We start from the raw sequence: 21,913 nt of genomic DNA on the forward strand, positions 1-21,913 counted from the left end.
CGCAAAATGAGTTTATTTACAGAAAACGAGATATAAACTTTGTTATAAAATATAGTAATATGTATTGTTATAAATCAGTTATTGAAAACGTTTTTGTATCCATATTATCTTGGTGTAAATTCAAGAAAATATCATAAGTTAGTCCATTTTGCATTGTGATAAAACTTACCATGTTCATGATGGTCAGCAAGTATGTCTCCAGTTTGTGTGGCGTATGGAAGTCAGTCATGGACTTGTCTGCGACGAGCAGCACTTCGACATGGCGAGGTTTGCTCACCGACCGCGTGTTACGACGAGTGTTGGTGTTCCATCTGTTGCTTCGGTAGTTGTTCTAAAGATGAAAATAGAGTTGAAAACTATTAGTAAGATATAGTCTTTGTCTGTATTACGTGTTTGGGTCGTCATCAAAACCTTGACAGTAAAGTAGTACCTATCAGCAGTGCTTTGGGCATTACGGTGGAACAAACATATTAATTCTTTTATTTAGATAGTACATCACTTTTGATTCTATAAAATATCTTCACGCACACATTCTTTTTACTATCTTCTATGTAAAGTAACAAAAACAATTACATAGGACTATGATAAAAACTATACCTTGTAACGGCTCGATTCTTCTGTTTCGAAGCTTCCCGAATTCTTCTCCTTCCACTGGTACGGGGGTTGTTTTGTTGCACAGTTCTTGGAGCGCTTATGTCTCCGTCGTTTCGACTCCTCTCTCTGTAATGCTTGATGATTTCTGCCTCTATTTTGTGGTCTGTTCAGTCGTTGTCTTCTTTCATACGAGTTGCTGTTCGCTGGTCTGCCTCTCGCGGCTTGCATTCTCCTCTGCTCCATTCTCAGTCGCGTTTGGTTTTTCGTTTGTCGTCTGTACGCAGCGGGGTCCTTTCTCATTGCTTCCATTCTTCTGTGGCGCTCCTCTAGGAAAGCTTGTCTTCGTCTGTGGTAAGCTTCCATCTGCCTTCTTCGATAATCTGTGTTTCTATTAGTATTTCTGCTACTATTGCGCTCTCTATTGCTATTTCTATTTGCGGGGTTGTACGTATTCGATCTGTTAATTTCTCTCTTTCGTCTATGGAATGCGTCAACTTTGTCGACGGCCGATCTTCGGAATACGACGTGCGGTCGTCCCGAAGTCTTATCGGTGGACTCCTGAGTCGAGGGTTCTATGTAGTACTCTCCGTTTTCCGTAAGTAAAAGACCCGCCTGGAACAAACATTTCAATCAATTTATGGGTTACATTATGTACAGAAATCAATCAGGAGATGATGTGAAGTATACTCGACGGCGCGCGGCGAGTTATTTCGTAATAAGTACGCAGAAATCGCAATCGAATACTTTTAAATGGAATTAGAAATTGCAAAATATCTTAATCACAGTTGAAGGGCTGCTTGAGATGACAGTCGTAGTTTCTACGCATCGTCACGTGAACCAGTCCAGCAGTGGGTCAAGAAACTGCGCAGATCGGCGGATAAAGAAGCCGACGAGATCGGTGTAAAAGTTAATAGAAACTATTACATGCTAGCCCGCGCATGATCACTGAATGATTCATATTTGATAAGGGACGGATGGAAAACATGCTACGTTTATCTAATGAATTAAATCTACCTCATTAAAACTCGCAACGATATAAGGCACTATCATCATTGAGTTAACATTACTTGTTTTGGATCGCGAAGTAAGTACATCGATTTGATACACTAAAATTATTTAGTGCATCAAATCGATGTACTAAAAATTAAATTAAGAGTCCGTATACGAAATTTTGCCGATTTCGCTGATTAACAGACGTGATTTAACAGTTAAAATACAGTATTTCTATAAGTTTTAATGCACAATATGTAAGATCATTTCAATTATAATCTAATGTTGGAGCTGGATTTTTGTTTTTTTTAAGTATTTTTAAATAAACCAACTCAAACCCTCGACAGTTTTGTGATTTTTGCTGTAAAAGGTTAACGGTATGAAAAAAATACAATGTACATACTGTTGAGAAAGTCGTCTATACAATGTTGGAATTACTTTTTACCACTTTAATATGAAATAGTTGAGTAAAAAAAAAAAATGTAACTGTAATATGTAACTGCGGCAAAATTTTAGAGAAAATGGGGAAAGAATTGCTGTTAATTTCGGCAACTTAGAGCTGTAATTCATAAAAAGAAAACGACAGAAATAATCTATGGATATTATTCTATCCAATTCGAGAAAAAAGAAAAAAAAAAAGAAAAGCAAATTGTGCCAAAAAACACTATTCAAAACAACCTAAATTTCACATTTGCCTTGCGGCAAGTAATATATGTGAGATTTAGGTTGTTTTGAATCGTGTTTTTTGGCACAATTAGTTTTTTTTTCTCGAATTGGATAGAATTTTATCTATATAGATTATTTCTGTCGTTTAATTCAAAATTTCGGCAAAATTTCGTATACGGACTCTTAACTGTTTATCCACGTCTTACTGGTTATTTACCAGATAAACCCAGATTTTTCAGCACTGAGCAGGTTCATAATGATGAATTATAGCTAAGAACACTCTCGATCATGTCAGCTTTCAAACAAAAACAAATAGATCAAAATCGGTCCACCCATTTGGACGCTACGATGCCACGGACAGATACACAAACAGACAGACAGACAGACAGACATACAGACCGACACGTCAAACTTATAACACCCCTCTTTTTGTCGAGGGTTAATAATACGTAAGTGCTAAGTAATTGTAAAAAAGATAGACACATCGACTTTAGTATAATATTTAGATTTGTTTTGTACAATAATTTTGAATCTTCATGGACTTTTTAGTAAAATAATCCTTAACCGTCTTGAACAGAAACTAAAATTCTTAAGGAATTTTGTTCCAAAGTGTGACCTTGATAATATGTATTATGCGATATACTTAATTGCCTTTGGAGTGGCATATATAACATATTCAAGTCGTTCACGTCGATATATTATGTAGATTCTACATCCACGTGTCATAGCAAACATGTGGACGATGGTAGTGCGCAGAATTTAAAATATTTAAATGTACGAACAGGACAAGCGCTATCCATTTATGATCTTATCGTTATTAATTGACATAGCATGCAAAGTTCGTATAGTGTCTTTCTCATTTAATTGATGTAGTAGAATCACCAAATTAACCATGATAATAATTAATTACTGAACCTGATAGAAGACCCGAAATCTAAACTGTAAGAGTGGGTTGCAAGGTGCACCAGAGGCGTAGTTATAGTTAAGGTTAAGGTTATCGTCAAATATGGCGTCCATTATGGACTTATACTAGGGATTTGACAGTTCATTTGACATTTTGTTATGGTTAAAATTAAAGTTATAGTTAAAGTAAGTTGGTGCAACCAGCCTAAGTCTTTTAATTATTAATTGTAGTCCAAAATACATAATTTGGAACTTTTGACTACTTAAAATTTCGACATGAACAAAACTTGGCACTTACTTTACTTACTAGTGTAAACTTAAAAGAAACTGACTTTACCTAAGTCGATGTATTTGGATGCATAGTCTACGATAGGGTCATATCATTAAAATTATAGATTCTAAACGACACAAAAAAATTATTAAGGTGTCTAATATTATTAGTGCGGGTTCCCTAGAACAATTTTTTTTATTACTATCAAGCAATTTTTGTGAATAGCTTCATTTTGATAAGACGAACAACAATTTTATTTGCGAAAAATGTCGAAAGTAAATGGTAGCTGACAGAGATAAAAAGGATTTAATGGTCCTAAGATATGAATTGTTCTATTTGTAGGACAATGTTACTTCTAAATAATATAACTATTAACCTTCAATATATAAAAAATGAGCTGGTTAGGATTCTGTTTTAGGGGTTCCATAGTCAACCAAATTTTGTTCATTACAGAACCCTATAACGGAACTCTAACTAGCTGATTTTTTGTATATTGATAGGTTATGGTTATATAATTTAAGAGTAACATTGTCCTACAAATAGAACAATCCATATCTTAGGACCATCGAATCAAAGTAAGAAATCCTTTCTATCTCTGTTAGCTACCACTTAAGAGATTTTTCGCAAATAAAATTGTTGTTCGTGTTATCAAAATGAAGCTACTTACAAAAAATTAGCTTGATAGTAATAAAAAAATTGTTCTAGGGAACCCGGACCATAAGTTCTGTAGCTCGTTTCGTGCTTTGTATACTAGGCATATACTAGGTTATACAATAAGTGATGTAATGTCATGACGTCTACTATCAGAGATCAGCGGACGGAGTTGAGCGACCGCGCAGCCTCCGCGCCGCCGGCCTTGCGTGGGTGAAGGCTGATCGAGCTGATTCCGTTTTTTGCACTCCCAGCGATGACACTGTCTGGAGCGTTGTAGATTAACGAGGGTTTTAATGACAGCTGTTTGACACAATTGACACAACCCGATTGCTATAGAGCTCCACCTGGTGTCACGTAGGAAAATGTCGGAAAATGCCTTTTCCACTTTTTTAAAACACGAGTCCATGAGACGGCGGTTCGTGTGTTAGGTCTGGCTCCCAGCAGCAAATGAAATATTATCCAAAACTCTTATCAAGACTTAGGGAGCCTTAGGCCTGGCCCCGGCCGTACACACGTTTTCTGTATTCGTTGTCCTATTGTGCGATTTGTAACTCCGCGCAAACGTTCGACGTTTTTCTTCACGACCGAACGCGCCACCTCGCATTCGAAACACACGTGCGGAATCCGTTCGTCCACATTAGGAAAACGAATACGTAAGATGTGTGTATGCGGCCAGCCTTAAAGTTGGTTGTTAAATATTAGCAAAGGAGAATCACTGTTAAATCGTGTACATAGAATAAATTGTCTAGTCCAGTGGCTTAGTCACGGCCTAATTTTGACATGTTATTAGTACTAATAAGTATCAGTGGACCCTGTAACTCAGTCGCAATTTTGCATTTTACTGTTTAGCAAAGATGAAAGAGGAATGTTCTTAATAACCGACAGTATCATGAATGTGTTAATTTCTTTGAAGCCCTGAAGTTTCAACTGTTGATGGACTGTTATAAATATTTACTGCAGAATGCAGTGTTTATGCGATATGGCGATTCTTGTTTATGTTTTCTGGGTACTTAATCAACTTGCATTCGATAATTTCGTCGGTGGGAAATCAAAGTTGAATGGGATTTGACAGGAAGTCGGTTAAAAAGACGCGTTATGTTAAATCTATGTATGATTTATTTTCTTTCTCATAAGTGTGGGGAAAGCACCGTTGTCTAAGTTGTCTAAGGACCCTGTTTGATATTCTGAATCGGGTAGAGCTTGACTGTGACCTAGAAGACGTATTTATTTTCTGAGACAGCCACTCAGCAAAAACGCTCTCACTTTTATTGTCATAAAATAGTCACATACTTTAATTTAAGGCACACTTATACATACATATTATGCATTATGCATATAACTTTGCGGTATAAACGCCATGGGTGGCAAATAATTATTATTATGTCATTGTAACAAAGGAACAATGCGGATGTTTATCTAGTTTTTTCAACATTATTAGCTTGAAAAAATTAAATTCAAGCACGTTTTGCATTACTTAGCATAATATTTTCGTGTTCGCGTGTTTTAGAGATTTATTTGTTCCATTTTATTGCTACTGGTGAGGGCTGACAAAAATTAGACGTTTCTAGAGCAAAAATACTCAAGAGTCGGAGAAAGATGGTTGTGCTTTGGCAGCCCTATCGCAAGTTCCGCTCCGCCCACTCATTAATTAACTTTACACCAATACATCACTCGGATGGACACAACCTCAAACCGGTTATCACGTGACCTTACTCGTTAAGCGGCAATTACACGCATCCGTTCTGCAGATATTAAATTAAACCATAGTAATTGCAGTTCGCGTGAAGGCTTTGATTAGGCGCCCCGCGCCGGCAACACAAGCGGGTGGGTACTTATACTTAGGCCCGATTCGACCAAACTTGAAGTTACACGAGTATAACTATCATGAGAATAATTTTACTCCTTTAATTTACTCTAGGATATTATCGTTTGCATTTTACCAAGTTACTCAAAGAGTATGACTAAAATGTCAATTATAGTTCACAATGACACCGACCGTGACAGTTGACACCCTGTTGTGCAACTATTCTCAATTTAATATTTACTCCACCAAAATAGCCCGTGTAAATATTTACTCCCGTGTAATTACCTTATTCTTGGATTAGAAGTTAGAAAAACGCAAAACCAGCTTAGTCTTAGATTAGGAGACAGTTATACTCGAGTAAAATTTTACTCCAGTTTGGTCGAATCCGCCCTTAGTCAAATTGCATTCATTCATTGCAAAAGAATGCGGGGGGATTTTCATTTGACATAATATTACATAATATGGCACTGCAAGAGTCAATTAACGAGCCATGGCTTAAATAAAATCTCATACATTAATATTTGGCTTAGAGCCGGGGCTCGGGACACAAAAACACGATACGACGTCGTGTCGTACCACGACGCGGCGTCGTTTCACGATGCGACGTCGCCGCGTCGTGGTACGACGTCGTATCGTATTTTTGTGTCCCGGGCCGGCCCTTAGCTGCCAGAGTTATCGAACCTAACTCGAGTAAATACTCTTTAATGTTTTGTTTTGTCGTTAGTTCATTTTACAATTGATTTATACAAACTGCGAATGCTACTTTAAGAAGACTGTCTTCGTCACTGATAAGGTCCAATATTTCTATAACTTTCTGCAGAACCAGAATTCAGAATTGTAATCAAAACATGAATGAAAACTTGATCACCTGATCCTGACATTCAAATCCTAAATGTAAAATAATGTACATTTTTATTATTTGGTCGTAAATAGAATTTTATGTCTGTTTTATTGCTATTGATATAATGATAATGATAATTTGAAATTTATTTACCGACATGCCTTTTTTTTTTTTTTTTTTTTTTTTTTTTTTTTTTTTTTTTTTTTTTTTTTCCGACGGGAAATGCATTGACGCATCCCGGGGGAATTGGGGACTCCCCCACGAGTATGTGGGGCTCGCTGCGGCCGTAAGGATGGTAAGTGACCGCAGCCCTACCCACTAAAACCCGTCGGTACTCTTCGTCTTCCCGTTGCCGAGTCGCGAGAACGCGTGAGCTCTACTCCGTGGCTCGACAATCGACCGCCCGCGTATCAATGGCGGGCCCGTCCTCTTTGAAGCACTGTCGCTATGCTTCTGTCACCAAACAGAGCCCTTTCGGGGCTTGCATAGGCGACTCTCTCTGTCGTCGCGATGCGCGAAGAGTACACTGCGCATCGCGACCCTCTCGGGGACTCGGTGCAATGAGTGACGGCATCCCCATACCGCCACCCTGAGCTCCCCATTTACGGCGGCAAGTTATCATTCCGGATGACACGTCGCCTTGGTCGTCTTCGTCGAAGAGGGTCCAGCGCCCGCCTTTCTCTATCGCGCTCTGCCTCTTCTTTGTTGGAGATCACCTCTTCGGCGAACTTCTCCACGTCCCTCCAGTTTTGCTCACTGCTCAGCATGGCACTTACCAACGCTGGCAGTGATAAGTCCGGTCCGATGGCGGCCGTTAATGCCGTACGTTGTCGTGTCCAAGAGGGACAAGCCGTTAAGGTGTGCGCGGCCGTGTCCCTTTCGTCGTCACAGTGGTGGCACCGCGTCGTCTCCTCCCTTCCGACGATCTCGCACAGGTACCGACCGAAGCAGCCGTGCCCGGTCAGCACCTGTGTGAGGCGGAACGAGAGGGCGCCTTTCTTTCGGTCCACCCACTCTCTGAATACTGGGCGAATAGCCCCTATGAGGTCTACGCTTACACGCGGCTCCAAGAGACGCTCCTCCCACAACTCCAGGGCCCTGTCTCTGGCTTCGTCCCTCCACCGACGTACGGCGTCCGGAAGGGGATTGCTGCCCCCCGCGCGGACTTCTGCGCTACGCCAGTATACATCGGCGAGGGCTCTTGCGTCCAGGTCCCATGGGACGCTTCCGGCGAGCAGGCACGCAGCATCCCGGGAGATGGTGCGATACCCGCGCACTGCTCGCGTTGCCATTGTTCTTTGTAGCCGACCAAGGATGAGCCTGTTTTTGGCTGACAAATTTTCGGCCCAGATCGGCGCACCGTACATGGCCATGGAGCGTACAACGCCCATGTACAGGCGCCGACAGCTCAGGCTCGGGCCCCCTAGGTTGGGGAGCAGCGATGCTAGAGCTCCTGCTGCCTTCGCTACCTTCTCGGATAGCCGGCGGAAGTGCTCCTTAAAGGACCACCGACTATCGAGTACCAGCCCTAAGTATGTCAGAGTTGACGATACTGGGATGGATGTTCCACCGACTATCACCGCCAAACCGGGCGGCGGCGCGTTTCTGGGCCCATGAAAGATGATGGCCTCAGATTTGTTAAGCGCCACCGTCAAGCCTAGCGCCTGTATTCTGCGCACAACTTGTGCAACAGCTGCCGTCGCAAGTATTACGGCTTCGCGGTGTGTTTTGGCGCGGCAGACCGCCGCGGTGTCGTCCGCGTACGCGATCAACTCCACGCCGGGTAAGTTGGCACCGCGAAGCACGTGGTCATAACCCATGTCCCACAGTTTCGGGCCGAGAGCCGAACCCTGCGGGACGCCGCAGTCCACCTCCTGCTCTTCCCATCCCTTTTCAGTAGGGTACTGCACCGAGCGCTCCGACAGATAGTCGCCCACGAGTCTGCAAAGGTATCCCGGCACTCGGTGGTACCGAAGGGCCTCTTTTATGGTTTCCCAGGGCAGGGTGTTGAATGCGTTGGAGATGTCTAACGAGACAACCAACACCACCCCGCCCCGAGAGATCTCCTCCCTCGTAATAGACCGGAGCCGTGCCACCGCATCCATCGTCGATCGACGAGACCGGAACCCGAACTGAGCATCGCTCAAGTTCGGGCCGACGCTCTCTAGATGGCGGTCGAGACGCGCCACTACGATCCTCTCCATCGTCTTACAAATCTCGTCGATCAAGACGATAGGGCGGTAGGCTGACGGCTGGTCTTCGGGTCGCCCGACCTTCCTGAGTAGCACGAGTTTGCCAGTCTTCCAGCGACGTGGTATTCGCCCTTGCACGAAGCACATGTTCAGTAGGGCGAGAACACGCTCTTCCATCTGCTCCATCGCTAGCACCCAGACACGACCGGGGACCCCGTCCAATCCAGGGGCTTTGTTCTGGAGGGCCATTTTATGGACCGCGGCTGCCAGTTCTCCGGCTGTCACTGGGGGAATTTCCTCCTCCTCGGTCTCTGCAGTTGGTGGTGCCATAGTTGGTGGGGACCACTCGGCCCTGGGTGGAAATAGGGCCGACACAATAGTTCTACAGAATTCCGGTGGCAAGGACTGGGTAAGAGGTGGGGCAGCAGGGCGAAGCTTTTGCCTCACCCACTTGTAAGGTCTGCCCCACGGGTCCTGCTCCAGAGTACCCAGGAATTCCTCCCATGCCGTCTTCTTGGCCAGTCTGATGGCGTCGCGAAGGTTATGGCGCGCAGTGCGGTATCCATCGTATATGGACTCCTCCTCTGCCTCGCTTCGGATCCGTCGTCTTCGATACCGCAAATAGCGGCGGCGAGCTGCCACACACTCATCACGGAGACGCTTCAAATCCGGACTCCACCAGTACGTCTGGCGTCTTGGCACGGCTGGTCCGGCGCGGGGCATTGAGGCGTCACATATGTTGTGTGCCGCCTCAATCAGCCACTCCGCGCATTCTTCTACGTCCTCTGATTTACCGACATGCCTATCAATTTAAATTGATTTTTATTTTTATTACAGGATACCTTGTTATAAAATTAAAAACAATCGCCCACCCAAAAATATACCGACACTAGATTTTGGGAAATCTAGTTTGAAAAGAGTTTAACGTTTTTAACCCATCAAGCCCCATAAGCTCACCGGTGAGCGAGACACAATAAAATAACAACAGATTTCCAAGAATCCACGATCGAAGGATTAAATTGTCAATTCGCCTACTACACACAAAATATGTTAACCTAATATTATAAATGTTAATACAGTGCGTCTATCAGACTGTCTGTCTGTTTGTTAGCTCTGCGACATCATATATCTGGGAAGTTATTATGTAGCTTTTTGCTCCATAGACCTTAGACGACTCAATATTAAATTAACCAAAAAACTGCGCTTTGTTCGCGGCCTCTTTGAAGTGATTAATAAAGTCGGTAAAAAAGGCGTGCCAAATTAATAAATGTCACCAGTTCATTACCAGATGTTTGCAACAAGATAATCCACAAATCGGGCTGATTAGTTTCCTCTAACAAACTATCGGCTACACCAAATCCCGTTGTATACTCCTCCTATCTTCTTCTGATTAAATTCGATGCGAGTCCCAAGACAGCTTTAGCATGTCCCTCGGGCTCCCTGAGAAGTGAGATCATAGCAAAGGGTTTTCGTGGTTGGATACCGCTGTCGATCCTGGCGACACAGGAGATACAATGGTGGGAATGTGTGGTGGGCCAAACTATCGGTTACACTCAGAACTCTCAACTTTTTTACAAACAAAATGTATCAAGTTGAAGTCAAAATGATCATTAAATTAAAGTTAATTAATAGTAATATATCTCTGAGTGGTAACGTAAAAGTAGAAAAATCCAGAATTCTTTATTGACTACAGCCCTTTCAAGTGACAAAGATAAGCTCAAAGCAGCAGCTGACCTCGCATATTTATTAACTGAAAATATTGTTATTAGTAAGGACTAAGGGGGTAATACAAGATGTTAGTGTAAACACCGTTATCCTTGAAACCATCAAATGAGCCCGACAAAATGAACAACTTTTTCTATGAGAACAATTCTGGGAACTTAAAAAAATGCCGTTTTCATAGACATACGGATGCCCGGATCAACAATTTGTATGGGTTGTTCTCATAGAAAAAGTTGTTCATTTTGACGGACTCATTAATTGATGGTTTCAAGGATAACGGTGTTTATACTAACACACTGTATAATAGCTTTAGAATCTTTATTACAAAATAGAGACTTTATATTATAACGGATGTGTTCTTTAGGTCAAATCATTGTGACTGGCTTATTCATAATTCATTCGTTATACAAAACTTAACACAATATATTTTTCTCACAAAACCCTAGCTTTGTTATTAATGTGTTTAATCAGTTTACGGATTACGAATCGCCCACCTATGTATTACAACAGATTTAGATAATATTGTGTCATTGTATTAATGAACCTAACTATATCTACTTAGATAATTTTTTAAATATACATAATAATGTATCTACAGTCTAACATAGAACCTCATCCTTCTTTTGATGTCGGTTAATGAAGTGTTATCAGTTATGATGGATGTACACACTCGTCGACACACCTGAGACTGGCCGAGTACGAGTGTGTATAGGGCGCTTTCGTCCTCGTCTCGTTGGCTCTCCCAAGGAAACAAGAGCAAGCATGTACGGCCGAGGATCTCATGTCGAGTGTGTACAGCTGCCATTAAAATATATGTACTGATAGTACTTACAAGTCCGTCACAGGCGGATATAGCGACTCTGGAGTTGGGCTGGCCGCGCACGGAGCCGGTGTAGTGGCAGGCCGTAGTTTCCGCACGGGGCCGCTCTCGCGTGCGGCCCGTCGCCGTGTGCCGCTCCACTATCATCGCTGGCGTGATGAAAGTAACGGAAGGCCTGCGGACAAAATTTGTGATGAGGTGGCTAAATACAGTCCACGCGTGACTATTGCCGCTGGAAAGCAGCCGAAACGTTGAGAATAAGGAAAGTGCGTCACCGTCCACGACAAAATCCATAAGTGCTTAAAAGCATACACATAATATTATAGTTTTAAGGAAGTTGGAGCATTTACAGCCTTTGTAGTTTGTACACAATGTCTACATGTAGAGAACGCGCAGACAGCAAATCTAGACAGCGCGACTTTGATTTTGTAGTGATAGTGCGTTAGCGTCGCAACTCGCATCGTGTGCAAACATCCTAAGGGAGATCGCAGACGACACACTTTTTGTGTGATTGAGTCTGCGGCGCCCATACATAATATATATCTAATATCTTTAAACGAGTAATTCTTGTTTAAATATAACTAGCTATTCGACCGAGCTTTGCTCGGTATTTGATGAAGATGACATTTTCTAAAAATGATTCCTAGCTAGATCGATTTATCGCCCCTGAAACCCCCTATATGTATACTAAATTTCATGAAAATCGTTGGAGCCGATTCCGAGATTCCGATTATAAATATATATACAAGAATTGCTCGTTTAAAGATATAAGATTTGAATCTCGGAATCGGCTCCAACGATTTTCATGAAATTTAGTATATAGGGGGTTTCGGGGGCGATAAATCGATTTAGCTAGGAATCATTTTTAATAAATGTCATTTTTTTCGTGTTTTATCGAATACCGAGCAAAGCTCGTTCAAATAGCTAGTATTTATTATATCGAAGATACTATTATAAAATGGTTTGACATTTGGAAGATGTAGAGCTGTGATGATAACCATATATGGAGTAAAGTTCATAACATCTTATATAAATGACCTTTAAGTATTCTATTATTTGTATGACAAATAAAGCATAACTTTTATCTGAATTCACAAAAACGGGTGTTTAGACCGCTTCAAATAATTTTAACAACGAAGTTGGAATTAAAAAAAATCCAGAACCAGTGAAATAGCATTTAGCGTAGCACTTACGAAGCCTTATGCTAAATCTCGTCCATTTGATTCCTAATTTCGCTACCGTATAATTTATTGAACACGTCAAATTGTCTACATAGTACACACACCCGTGCGGTAATTATCCATTATTTTAATTAAGACTTACTGCCGCACTCAGAAGCGAATATTAATTACTTATTTGTAATAAAAAGAAGGTTTTGACATATGTCCCATACATTGCTTGTCAAACTCTTCAATAAATTGTAGTTTAATCGTCATTAAATGTCTCTGAGTGCGGATTAAACAATTTTAATTGTACATGTGAATTGCTACTGGTCCTTCGATTAGTTCATAATTCAAGATTATCGTCGAATCTACTGCGACGTGATTTAGAATAGCTCATTAACATTTTTTGGCGTTTGTTCGATTCAATATTTATTTTTAATACTAATCTGATTGCTGTTTGCGCTGATATATTATTAACAGCCGAAACGACGACCACGGCTGGTACATAATAAATTTGTTTACGAAATAACATGATAATATATTACGGAGTTAGGAAAACCCTTGCTCAAATCAAAGTTATAGAGAGACATATAATATTTTTTTTCAAACAAATTACGACTTTACTAAAATTGTATAACACAAACAATTAGAAGAAGGTAAAACCATAAGGTAGAACAAAAAGGCAGTCTTACTCTAGGTCTACCAGGATCTGATGGCAAATTTGGATGGCAGATTCCTTGATCATTGGATAAATTTTTATATTACATGTTTCACACACATAATTAGCCGCTATCAGGAAAAAAAGGATCAAAATGTTTTATTCCAATGGGGATTGTCCATTTTTTTTTAATTTTGCTCATTACAAAAACATTTCGAGGAATAAGGTCAGTGATCGTTTTTCTGTATATAAAAGAAAAAAAAATACCCATTAGTTACCTATATTTTTGAACAAATATGTTTAACCTTAGTTTGACCTTCAATGGCGTTAAATAAGCAATAAATTCGACCAACACTACATTTCGAACTTTTGGTAAGCTTCTCGTATCAGCTTTCTCATAATGAGAACTTGCATTTGACGAACCAACCATTATAAATAAGATTGAAAGAAAATTTAAAACACTACAGAGGTCAATAAGCCGCCAATGATGACGTCAGAGCGAAACTTTAAAAATTTATTGAGAAAAAACTAGCCAATGAATTTCAAAATTATTTAATTAATATTCTTAAAATACCCTATTTTAACGAAAAAAAAAATATAAAAAGTACATGTGTTTTTTTTTTACAATGCCCATTACCCCGGTATTGCTAGAGTCAATTTAGTTTCTCACTTTTTGCCATCAGATTCTGGTAGACCTATACGACGGTTCCAGACCTTTATGAAATCAAAATAATTTCAAATAATTATAATATTGTATACCTAAAAAATTAAATCTATACTAATATTATAAAGCGGAAGAGTTTGTTTGTTTGTTTGTTTGTTTGTTTGAACGCGCTAATCTCAGGAATTTCTGGTCTGATTTGAAAAATTCTTTAAGTGTTAGATAGCCCATATATCGAGGAAGGCTATAGGCTATATTTTATCACGCTAAGACTAATAGGAGCGAAGAAATAGAGGAAAATGTGAAAAAATCTATACTAATATTATAAAGCGGAAGAGTTTGTTTGTTTGAACGCGCTAATCTGCGGAACTACCAATCCGATTTGAAAAATTCTTTCACTGTTAGATAGCCCATTTATCGAGGAAGGCTATAGGCTATATTTTATCACGCTAAGACTAATAGGAGCGAAGAAATAGAGGAAAATGTGGAAAAAACGGGGGGAAATTATTTGAAAGGGCTTATTTGAACGCGCTAATCTCAGGAACTACTGGTCCGATTTGAAAAATTCTTTCAGTATTAGATAGTCCATTTATCGAAGAAGGCTATAGGCTATATTTTATCACGATAAGAAGTGGAAAAAGCGGGGAAATTATATGAAATTGCTTATTATCTTAAGAACTACTGGAGCAATTTTTATGTTATTTGGCAAACATGAAGAATAGACCACGTGAAGGCACATAGGCTATTTTTTTGCGGAAAAATGTACGGTTGCGTGAAATTCCCAAATAATGCGGACGAAGCCGCACGGAACATCTAAATATAATAAAATCATAGGAAAGTCAATTCTGTACATTGAATATTTTTGTACAATAATACTTGGGACGTGGTTTACTATGCTAACGCGGACGAAGTCGCGGGCAATAGCTAGTTAAAGATAATAATTGAAGTCTACGCTTACATGTGCAGGGGTTATTAATAACAAAGGTTTCCTATTAGTAGTTACATAGACTAGGGAATAGACAGGTAATAATCTAAAAGTTTAACCTATAGAGTATACGGTATCTAATTGTCCATGAAGTTGATAGAGTAAATACTAGCGACCAAATAGACACCTAACTCTCATTAGCAAAGTGTAAATATTTCCTACTTATAGAAGCTATACAGTATACTCAGTACGTAGAAACCACAATTGCCAGTAGTTAACCTAGTCAATATTGTCTAATACTAAATTTTAGTATGTTTATCACTATTTTACTGGTATTAGCCACAGTTTAGAAAAAAATAACATTGTTGTACAATAATTTGGTCAAGATGACACATTATATTTCTTCCGGTTCAGCAAGTTCAAAAACAAAAGTGTGGCTTTGATATAAAAGCATGGAAAAAGATAACTCACTTGTCGTTGTCTTAAGTTAAACTTTAGTTAAACCACCATTTTTATTTACGAATGCTTTCGCAACTAAAAGATCCTCTCTTAATATTTAACGATACGTCTCACCCGTATTTTATTCGCACTAAACATAAACCGCTGATGTTTTTAGTATGTCTTATGATCTCTGTCGACCGAAATTTGTGTAACACACGGCATAAAATAAAGTATAAACCCCATAAGTACCGCTGGTGGCCGACGCCCTTGCGCAAATCGTTTTATTAGCTTTTTTACAAGGGTCTTGAACTTTGAATAACGTATTTTCGTAATGTAAGTTTTACAGTTCCATAATTCATTTCGAACGTTATAGTGCCATGCGAATTTTCCTGCATATAACCTCCTCCTTTTTGGAAGTCGGTTAAAAAGCGTGTTATGCGTTACTTAAAAGGATCGAAAAGTTGTCGATAAGGTAATCTTATTAATATAATCGTTTTAAGACCACAATAAATTACGACTTTACTTAAAAGTTAAAAGTGATACAATTACTTCCGAAGATTATGCAAAATACAATGCTTATGCAAAATACAATTTGCTTTGCAATGCTTATGCAAAAAAAAAATTGCACTAAAGAGTGGTGCTTTTATATACACTAGCTATTTGACCGAGCTTTGCTCGGTATTCAATGAAAATGACATTTTCTAAAAATGATTCCTAGCTAGATCGATTTATCGCCCCCGAAACCCCCTATGTGCTAAATTTCATGAAAATCGTTGGAGGCGATTCCGAGATTCCAATTATATATACAGTGTGTAACAAAAATAAGTGATAATACTTTAGGGTGTGTACGAGTTCCTTGTAAAGAGTTCACTGTGAAAGTAGCAGCGCTGAAAGACGAAAAATTTTTGTCACTTTTGTATGGGCAAGGGCCCGAGCGTCACGAGTTTCTCCATACAAAAGTGAAAAAAAATTTTTTTTCTAATATATATATATATATATATATATATATATATATATATATATATATATATATATATATATATATATATATATATATATATATATATACAAGAATTGCTCGTTTAAAGATATAAGATAAGATAGTTTATTCGTACATGTTACATTTGAACGTAAAAATATGCTTACTGAACACTTTTTGGCCAGACTCTTATTGCCATTATAGACGAGAAAAACGTCATCGATAACATTTTCAATCATAATTCGATTAATAAATATGCAAATGTGATACTGAAATGGATTGTTATGTAAATTATTTCGGGCTCAGCCACTCGGCAGTCACAAATAGCCCGTCTGGCGTACTACTACAACGCCGGTCGGTGTTGCCATTGTGAAAATTTATTATCGATGGCGCCAATTTAGCCGCCATTAGCTAACCGTTATTAACAGCTACCAATTTTCGGGTTATTGCACACTGATTTCAAATTGGGCTACGGCTTTCATTTTAGGCATTTCAATTTCATATTTAGCACCCGCACAAATATTACGAGAAAGCATTAAAATCTAAGGCAAGTTAAAATATATAACTGATTATGCTTAACTTTGCAAGTTGTTTTTGGTAGGAAAACTAAAGCAAGCAAACTTAAAACGAAAACGGTAACACAAATAAATCACTCACGTCGGTCTATGAATAGCAAACTTGATATTGACCTTTTGTTCATGCATAATGTGCCGGTTGCCGGTCGCCACACTTAATAATATAATATGTTATTCCAACGTCGAAACATATTGGAAACTGAGGAAGTTCAAGAATTTATACAGTGGCGTGTTCAGTTTAAGCAGTACTTGTAGCAAAATTTTGGCGTAGGATGTCCTAGTTTACTTTCGATTCACAACATACTCTACAGTCTAACATAAACCTATTTTTCTGAGTTTCACTACTAAAATTGTAAAAACAATATCTTTTATTACTTTTCTTCGGATCTCAGTAATTTGGATGGGCTATTTCAAACTTAGCCGACAGATCACGACGAACATTTATAAAATGATGTATGAAAAATATTAAGAATCGTCTTAATATTTTTCATAAGTACATAATTTTCCCGAATAGGCAGCCGCGGATTGTGTTCACTCAGACTAGACATTAAGGCGCGGACCGCGGTGCCCCCAAAGTGCGGGGGCCATAGCACGCGCTACAAATGCTAAGTGAATCCGGCCCTGTATGAATTGCATGTGTCGCATAAGTTTACATTTGTTGTTTGTATCGCAATTATAAATATACATGATCTCCGACCATACGGTGACTTTCGAGCTGTCGCTTTTTTGCCGCCGCGCCGCCATTAAAAATGCATGAGATCTGTGTCTCGGTTACCTCTACATTATGTAGATTGTTCTTCGACATATTAAAATATCCTTTAAAACCTTTTACATTTCCATAAATACATGATAATATTTTCGGTAACAAAAAGCAAGGGTATATTACAAAAGCTATGTTAATAACAACTTTAAAGGCCCCGATTTTCTTCTCGACCTACAGCAACTCATTTATGTAGTGGGTGTTTTTCAACACTTTGTTCTTAGCATTCATTGGTAGGCAACATAATTTAAAGTATCCTTAAGTAGTATCCTAATTAGAATCCTCAAAAAAGATAACTTTTTAAATTGACTGCTTACATCGTTTGACCTAATTTTTTATCTTTCAGACAAATTAAAATCTCCATCAACGAAAGCATAATTAAGGCTCATCAGACATCTTTCATCGGAGACCTGCGTTTTTATGAAACCAATTGAAAGAAATTGGATGACCAGCTGTTACATTAGCAATTTCACCGATGATGTAATTTGAGGCTGAGATAAGATGAAGCTATTGCGAAAAAACATGCAATTATAAACCGTCTAAGTAGCTCCTAAAGTTTACACTCGGCTACACAAGCAAACCAAACGCGCAGTTGGATGCAGTTCAGTTGCAGTCGGCGTGCAGTCGTGTGAACTGTTTGGTTTGCAGTTCTATTGCAGTCGTATTGCAGTCGTGTCAACTGCATTCAAACTGCACTTGAACTGCAATTTGCAGTTGAATTGCAATTGAAATGTGGTCCGTCTATGTAGACCCTTACTGAATGATGCATCGGCGATCAAAAAGGCCGCGGAAATTCGCGTGCACTTCTCAGAAGCGCTATCACTCGGTACTCGGTCCTCGCTACTGCGGTAGCGACACGCGACGTACTGGGAAGCTTCATCTGCACATTGATATATCTGATAACCGCATCTTCCCATTAATTAAGAAAATGTTTCTATTTAACCTTATTGCTTGCCTAATGCCTATTTCACAATCCGCGGGTAAATGCTAGTCAAGTTCTGTCGCTTTGTGAAAAGTGAGACTGAAGATCATAATTATTTTTTTATCTGGATTCTATGAAGGTTTTGCTTAATATTTTAGTAATTTTAGTAACTTAAACGTAGAACAAATTGTTTGTATAGTTATTTCTTGCGTAAATTATAATATAACCAAGGAGAAGTCAAGAACAAAATAAGTTATATGGCGTTGATACCTTCAAGAAGTATTTAAAACCTAAGGCATCAATAGTGAGAAAAATGCAGTTTAAATGACCTATACAGCACAAACCTTCAAAGCTTCAAGTTATCCAACAAACTTTAGTTCCTGCTGACCTACTTCCTATGTATGGGAGAAAAAACTAAGTATGATGATAATTCAAAGAATTTCTACGGGGCTACCGCGAAATGACTATTATAGAGACTGGTTGGCCGCAAACCAAATACAGAGAAGGTCAATCAGTCGGCAATAACGATCTCCGGCGCGCTTGCCATCTCAAATAGGGCAATTCGATTCATAGCTTTTCTATCGTCTCAAACGTGTGAGGATATTATATTGCTTTGGATATAATAGGTACAATCATATGCATCAGCCTAGAACTTATAGGCTTGAGGTATCATGGGATATACACCATGGGAATAAGGTCGCCCCCTGCAGAGCTGTTTCTATATAATATTATGTATAATAATTGTACACTCGTATTTTATTTAGTCACACTGTTATTTTGTAATATATTTTTTGTAATTTTCCATCTTTTTAGAAAAAGATGGCCCCGTGCGAGTTTCTTACGCCGGTTCTTCTCGCCTGGTTAGTTCCCGAACCGGTGGTAGGCATCTGTGTAGCCCCGACGTTCAGAGAATATTTGAAAAAAAATATTCTGAATAAAAAATTTTGAGTTTGAGTTTGAGTAGGGAATTTCATACAAACAATATTAAACGGCCATAGGCGATACCGTGCCGATCCCTTCCCGAGTTGATATGTGTGCTGTGAGTTGTGACCCTATTTATACCCGCCAGGACTTAGAAGACACCGTTTTCACCAACCACTCGCTGAGAGTGGTTGGTGAAAACGTGCATTAAAAAGTTGATTTTAGTCTCGCGCTAACTGCTCCCTGACCGACGGCGCGGCATCGACTTGGAAAATATGTAGCTGCTCTATGAAATATCAGCGTAGACGCGTTATTCAAAAAACTTCGGTCGCCGGTCGGCGTGAGATTAGTCTTACGTCTTGGTTTTAAAATCAGTCTATGTATTTCGTCGTTTGTAAAGCATTCTTCAAATGCATTCTTCATATAAATAAATATATAAATAAATAAAGCATTCTTCATATTAATTATTCCTCAAACTAATTATCTAGTTATAGTGTCCTAAATTAGCATCAGTTCCGCACCTGTTGATGCTGCGACTAATTGCCGTGTCGGTGCTAGTGGTAGTTCACTTGTGACTACAGTCTTACTAATATTAATATTACTAGTTTTAATAGTACTTACAAAACCTATGTAATATGTAACCTTTTTTCCTTAATCACAATTGATATTTTCAGGTCTGTAACCTATTACGAAATTTACTTTCGTCGTGTCGTAGCGTATTCTATTAGCTGTTATTCAAAATCTTAAATAATGCTGATTCGACTATATTTCACATGAGGAATATAATATATGATTTATTGGCTATAAACTCGTCTGAGGAATTCCGTAGACGACTGTACTTCTGAGAAGCGAATCTGTGAGGACTGTCAGCGTGCATTAATAATATGAAACCGCTATTTTAATCGTAAACAGATAACTGATCGTATCTTTTCATTTACTACATTATTCACTGCAAGAATGTTGCGCGGGTCTAGATTAGGCATTCATTATATCTGACGGGAGATAACGAGGTTTTAGTTATTCGTAAAATTGCGAAACTTCAGTTTACATATAAATTGTTTTCGCTTGTTAGCTACTTGTAGCGCCAATCTTGCAGCAGGCTCTACATTTTGTATCTATGACGTCAGAACTTAGTAGTCAATCTAAGTAGAGATTTTGAGATAATAGGGTGATACTGTAATGACTAATGGCCGTTTTATACGGAGTAAGTAACTGACGCCTACCGTTTACACGCGGTCAGTAGTGAAGACAGCGCGGTCCGACAGAACAGTCTTCGAAATCGGTTTACACGATGGCAGTGGCAGGTCAGCACTGTCTTGCCTGTGCACTGACGTCAGTTACTCACTCCGTGTAATTTGTAAAACGGCCATTATGAGTGTCTCAAGTCTCAACTTTGTATGCAACCGCCAACCAATATCAATGAAGTGACACTACATTGTACAAGGCGGCGGCATTAGTGCCTAAAGTTCTGTCTACAGAATTTGATTTGATTGATTACCACTCAGGTCCATTTAATTGAACCATTGTTAAGTGATAACATTTTAATTTATGGAAAAACCTGGAATACTATAAATACTATATTATCCGATTGTCCGGCAAAAAATAGGTATCAGCATGATGCCAGACATGATGAAAACGCATTCAGATTACACTTTCAGTTCAGATAAGAGAACACGTTCTATATTTGAATGTTATGCAATGTTAAATAATATTTGAACAACGGTCATAAATTTAATGTACGTCTAAGACTGGTGGTTAAAGTGATAAGTTTGAAATTTGAATGTAAAAATGTACGAGAATAGAATCAGGGATTTATTGCACGGACCGTGTTAAGTGTATTAGGCGGCTGGCCAGAATCTTGTAAAACAAATGAGCGAACAAAACAGTGCAATTTAAATGCACTTTAAATTCTAAATAAACATGTCAGTACGACAATACAGTATACATGACAAAATAATGTACAATTTAAGGCTATCCTGGGGCGCCATTTCGTTAAATTTTTAGCTCTATCAGGTAGATAGAGGTAAAAATAACGACCGTTTAAGCTTAAGAAGAATTTGAATGAGAAAACTTGAGAAAATAACAATCTTTCCTGTCCTCAATTATAGATATCTGAATGGTATCCCTTACAGAGCCGTGAGTCCAATTCTACAATTATTTACTTATTATTTTTTCGAAAACGTGCGAAACATCAAAAAGAAACCTCTTTGAAAAATTAATTATTATTGTCTACGGGCGGTGTTGCCTTGTTGTTAAGTCAGCATAAAACGATCCAATATCGTACCGTTACCATGGCAACAAATCGACTACAAGTGCAGTTTTAGCGCGGTCGACATGACGACATTATCATCTCCATACGACGGATTTATAAAGATTTATGTATGTGGTTCTCGGAAACCGTCTGTTCAGTGTTAGCGATCGTCTCGAGGTCGCACTGAAATCTGTCTTGTG

The 21,913-nt window shown here is 39.1% G+C and overlaps 1 protein-coding gene across 1 annotated transcript in view; it reads right to left on the minus strand.

The window, feature by feature from the left end:
- Nucleotides 1-21,913, minus strand: part of LOC121734172 (A disintegrin and metalloproteinase with thrombospondin motifs 7) — a 109,443-nt gene that overhangs the window by 35,489 nt on the left and 52,041 nt on the right. Inside the window, exons 4-6 of the mRNA XM_042124624.1 lie at nt 11,470-11,632; nt 598-1,206; nt 170-331 (exon numbers count right to left, since the gene is read on the minus strand). Coding sequence (XP_041980558.1) covers nt 170-331; nt 598-1,206; nt 11,470-11,632 — 934 coding nt within the window. The remainder of the gene's footprint in view (nt 1-169; nt 332-597; nt 1,207-11,469; nt 11,633-21,913) is intronic.

This window comes from Aricia agestis, chromosome 15 (genome assembly GCF_905147365.1).
Source record: "Aricia agestis chromosome 15, ilAriAges1.1, whole genome shotgun sequence".
NCBI lineage: Eukaryota > Metazoa > Arthropoda > Insecta > Lepidoptera > Lycaenidae > Aricia > Aricia agestis.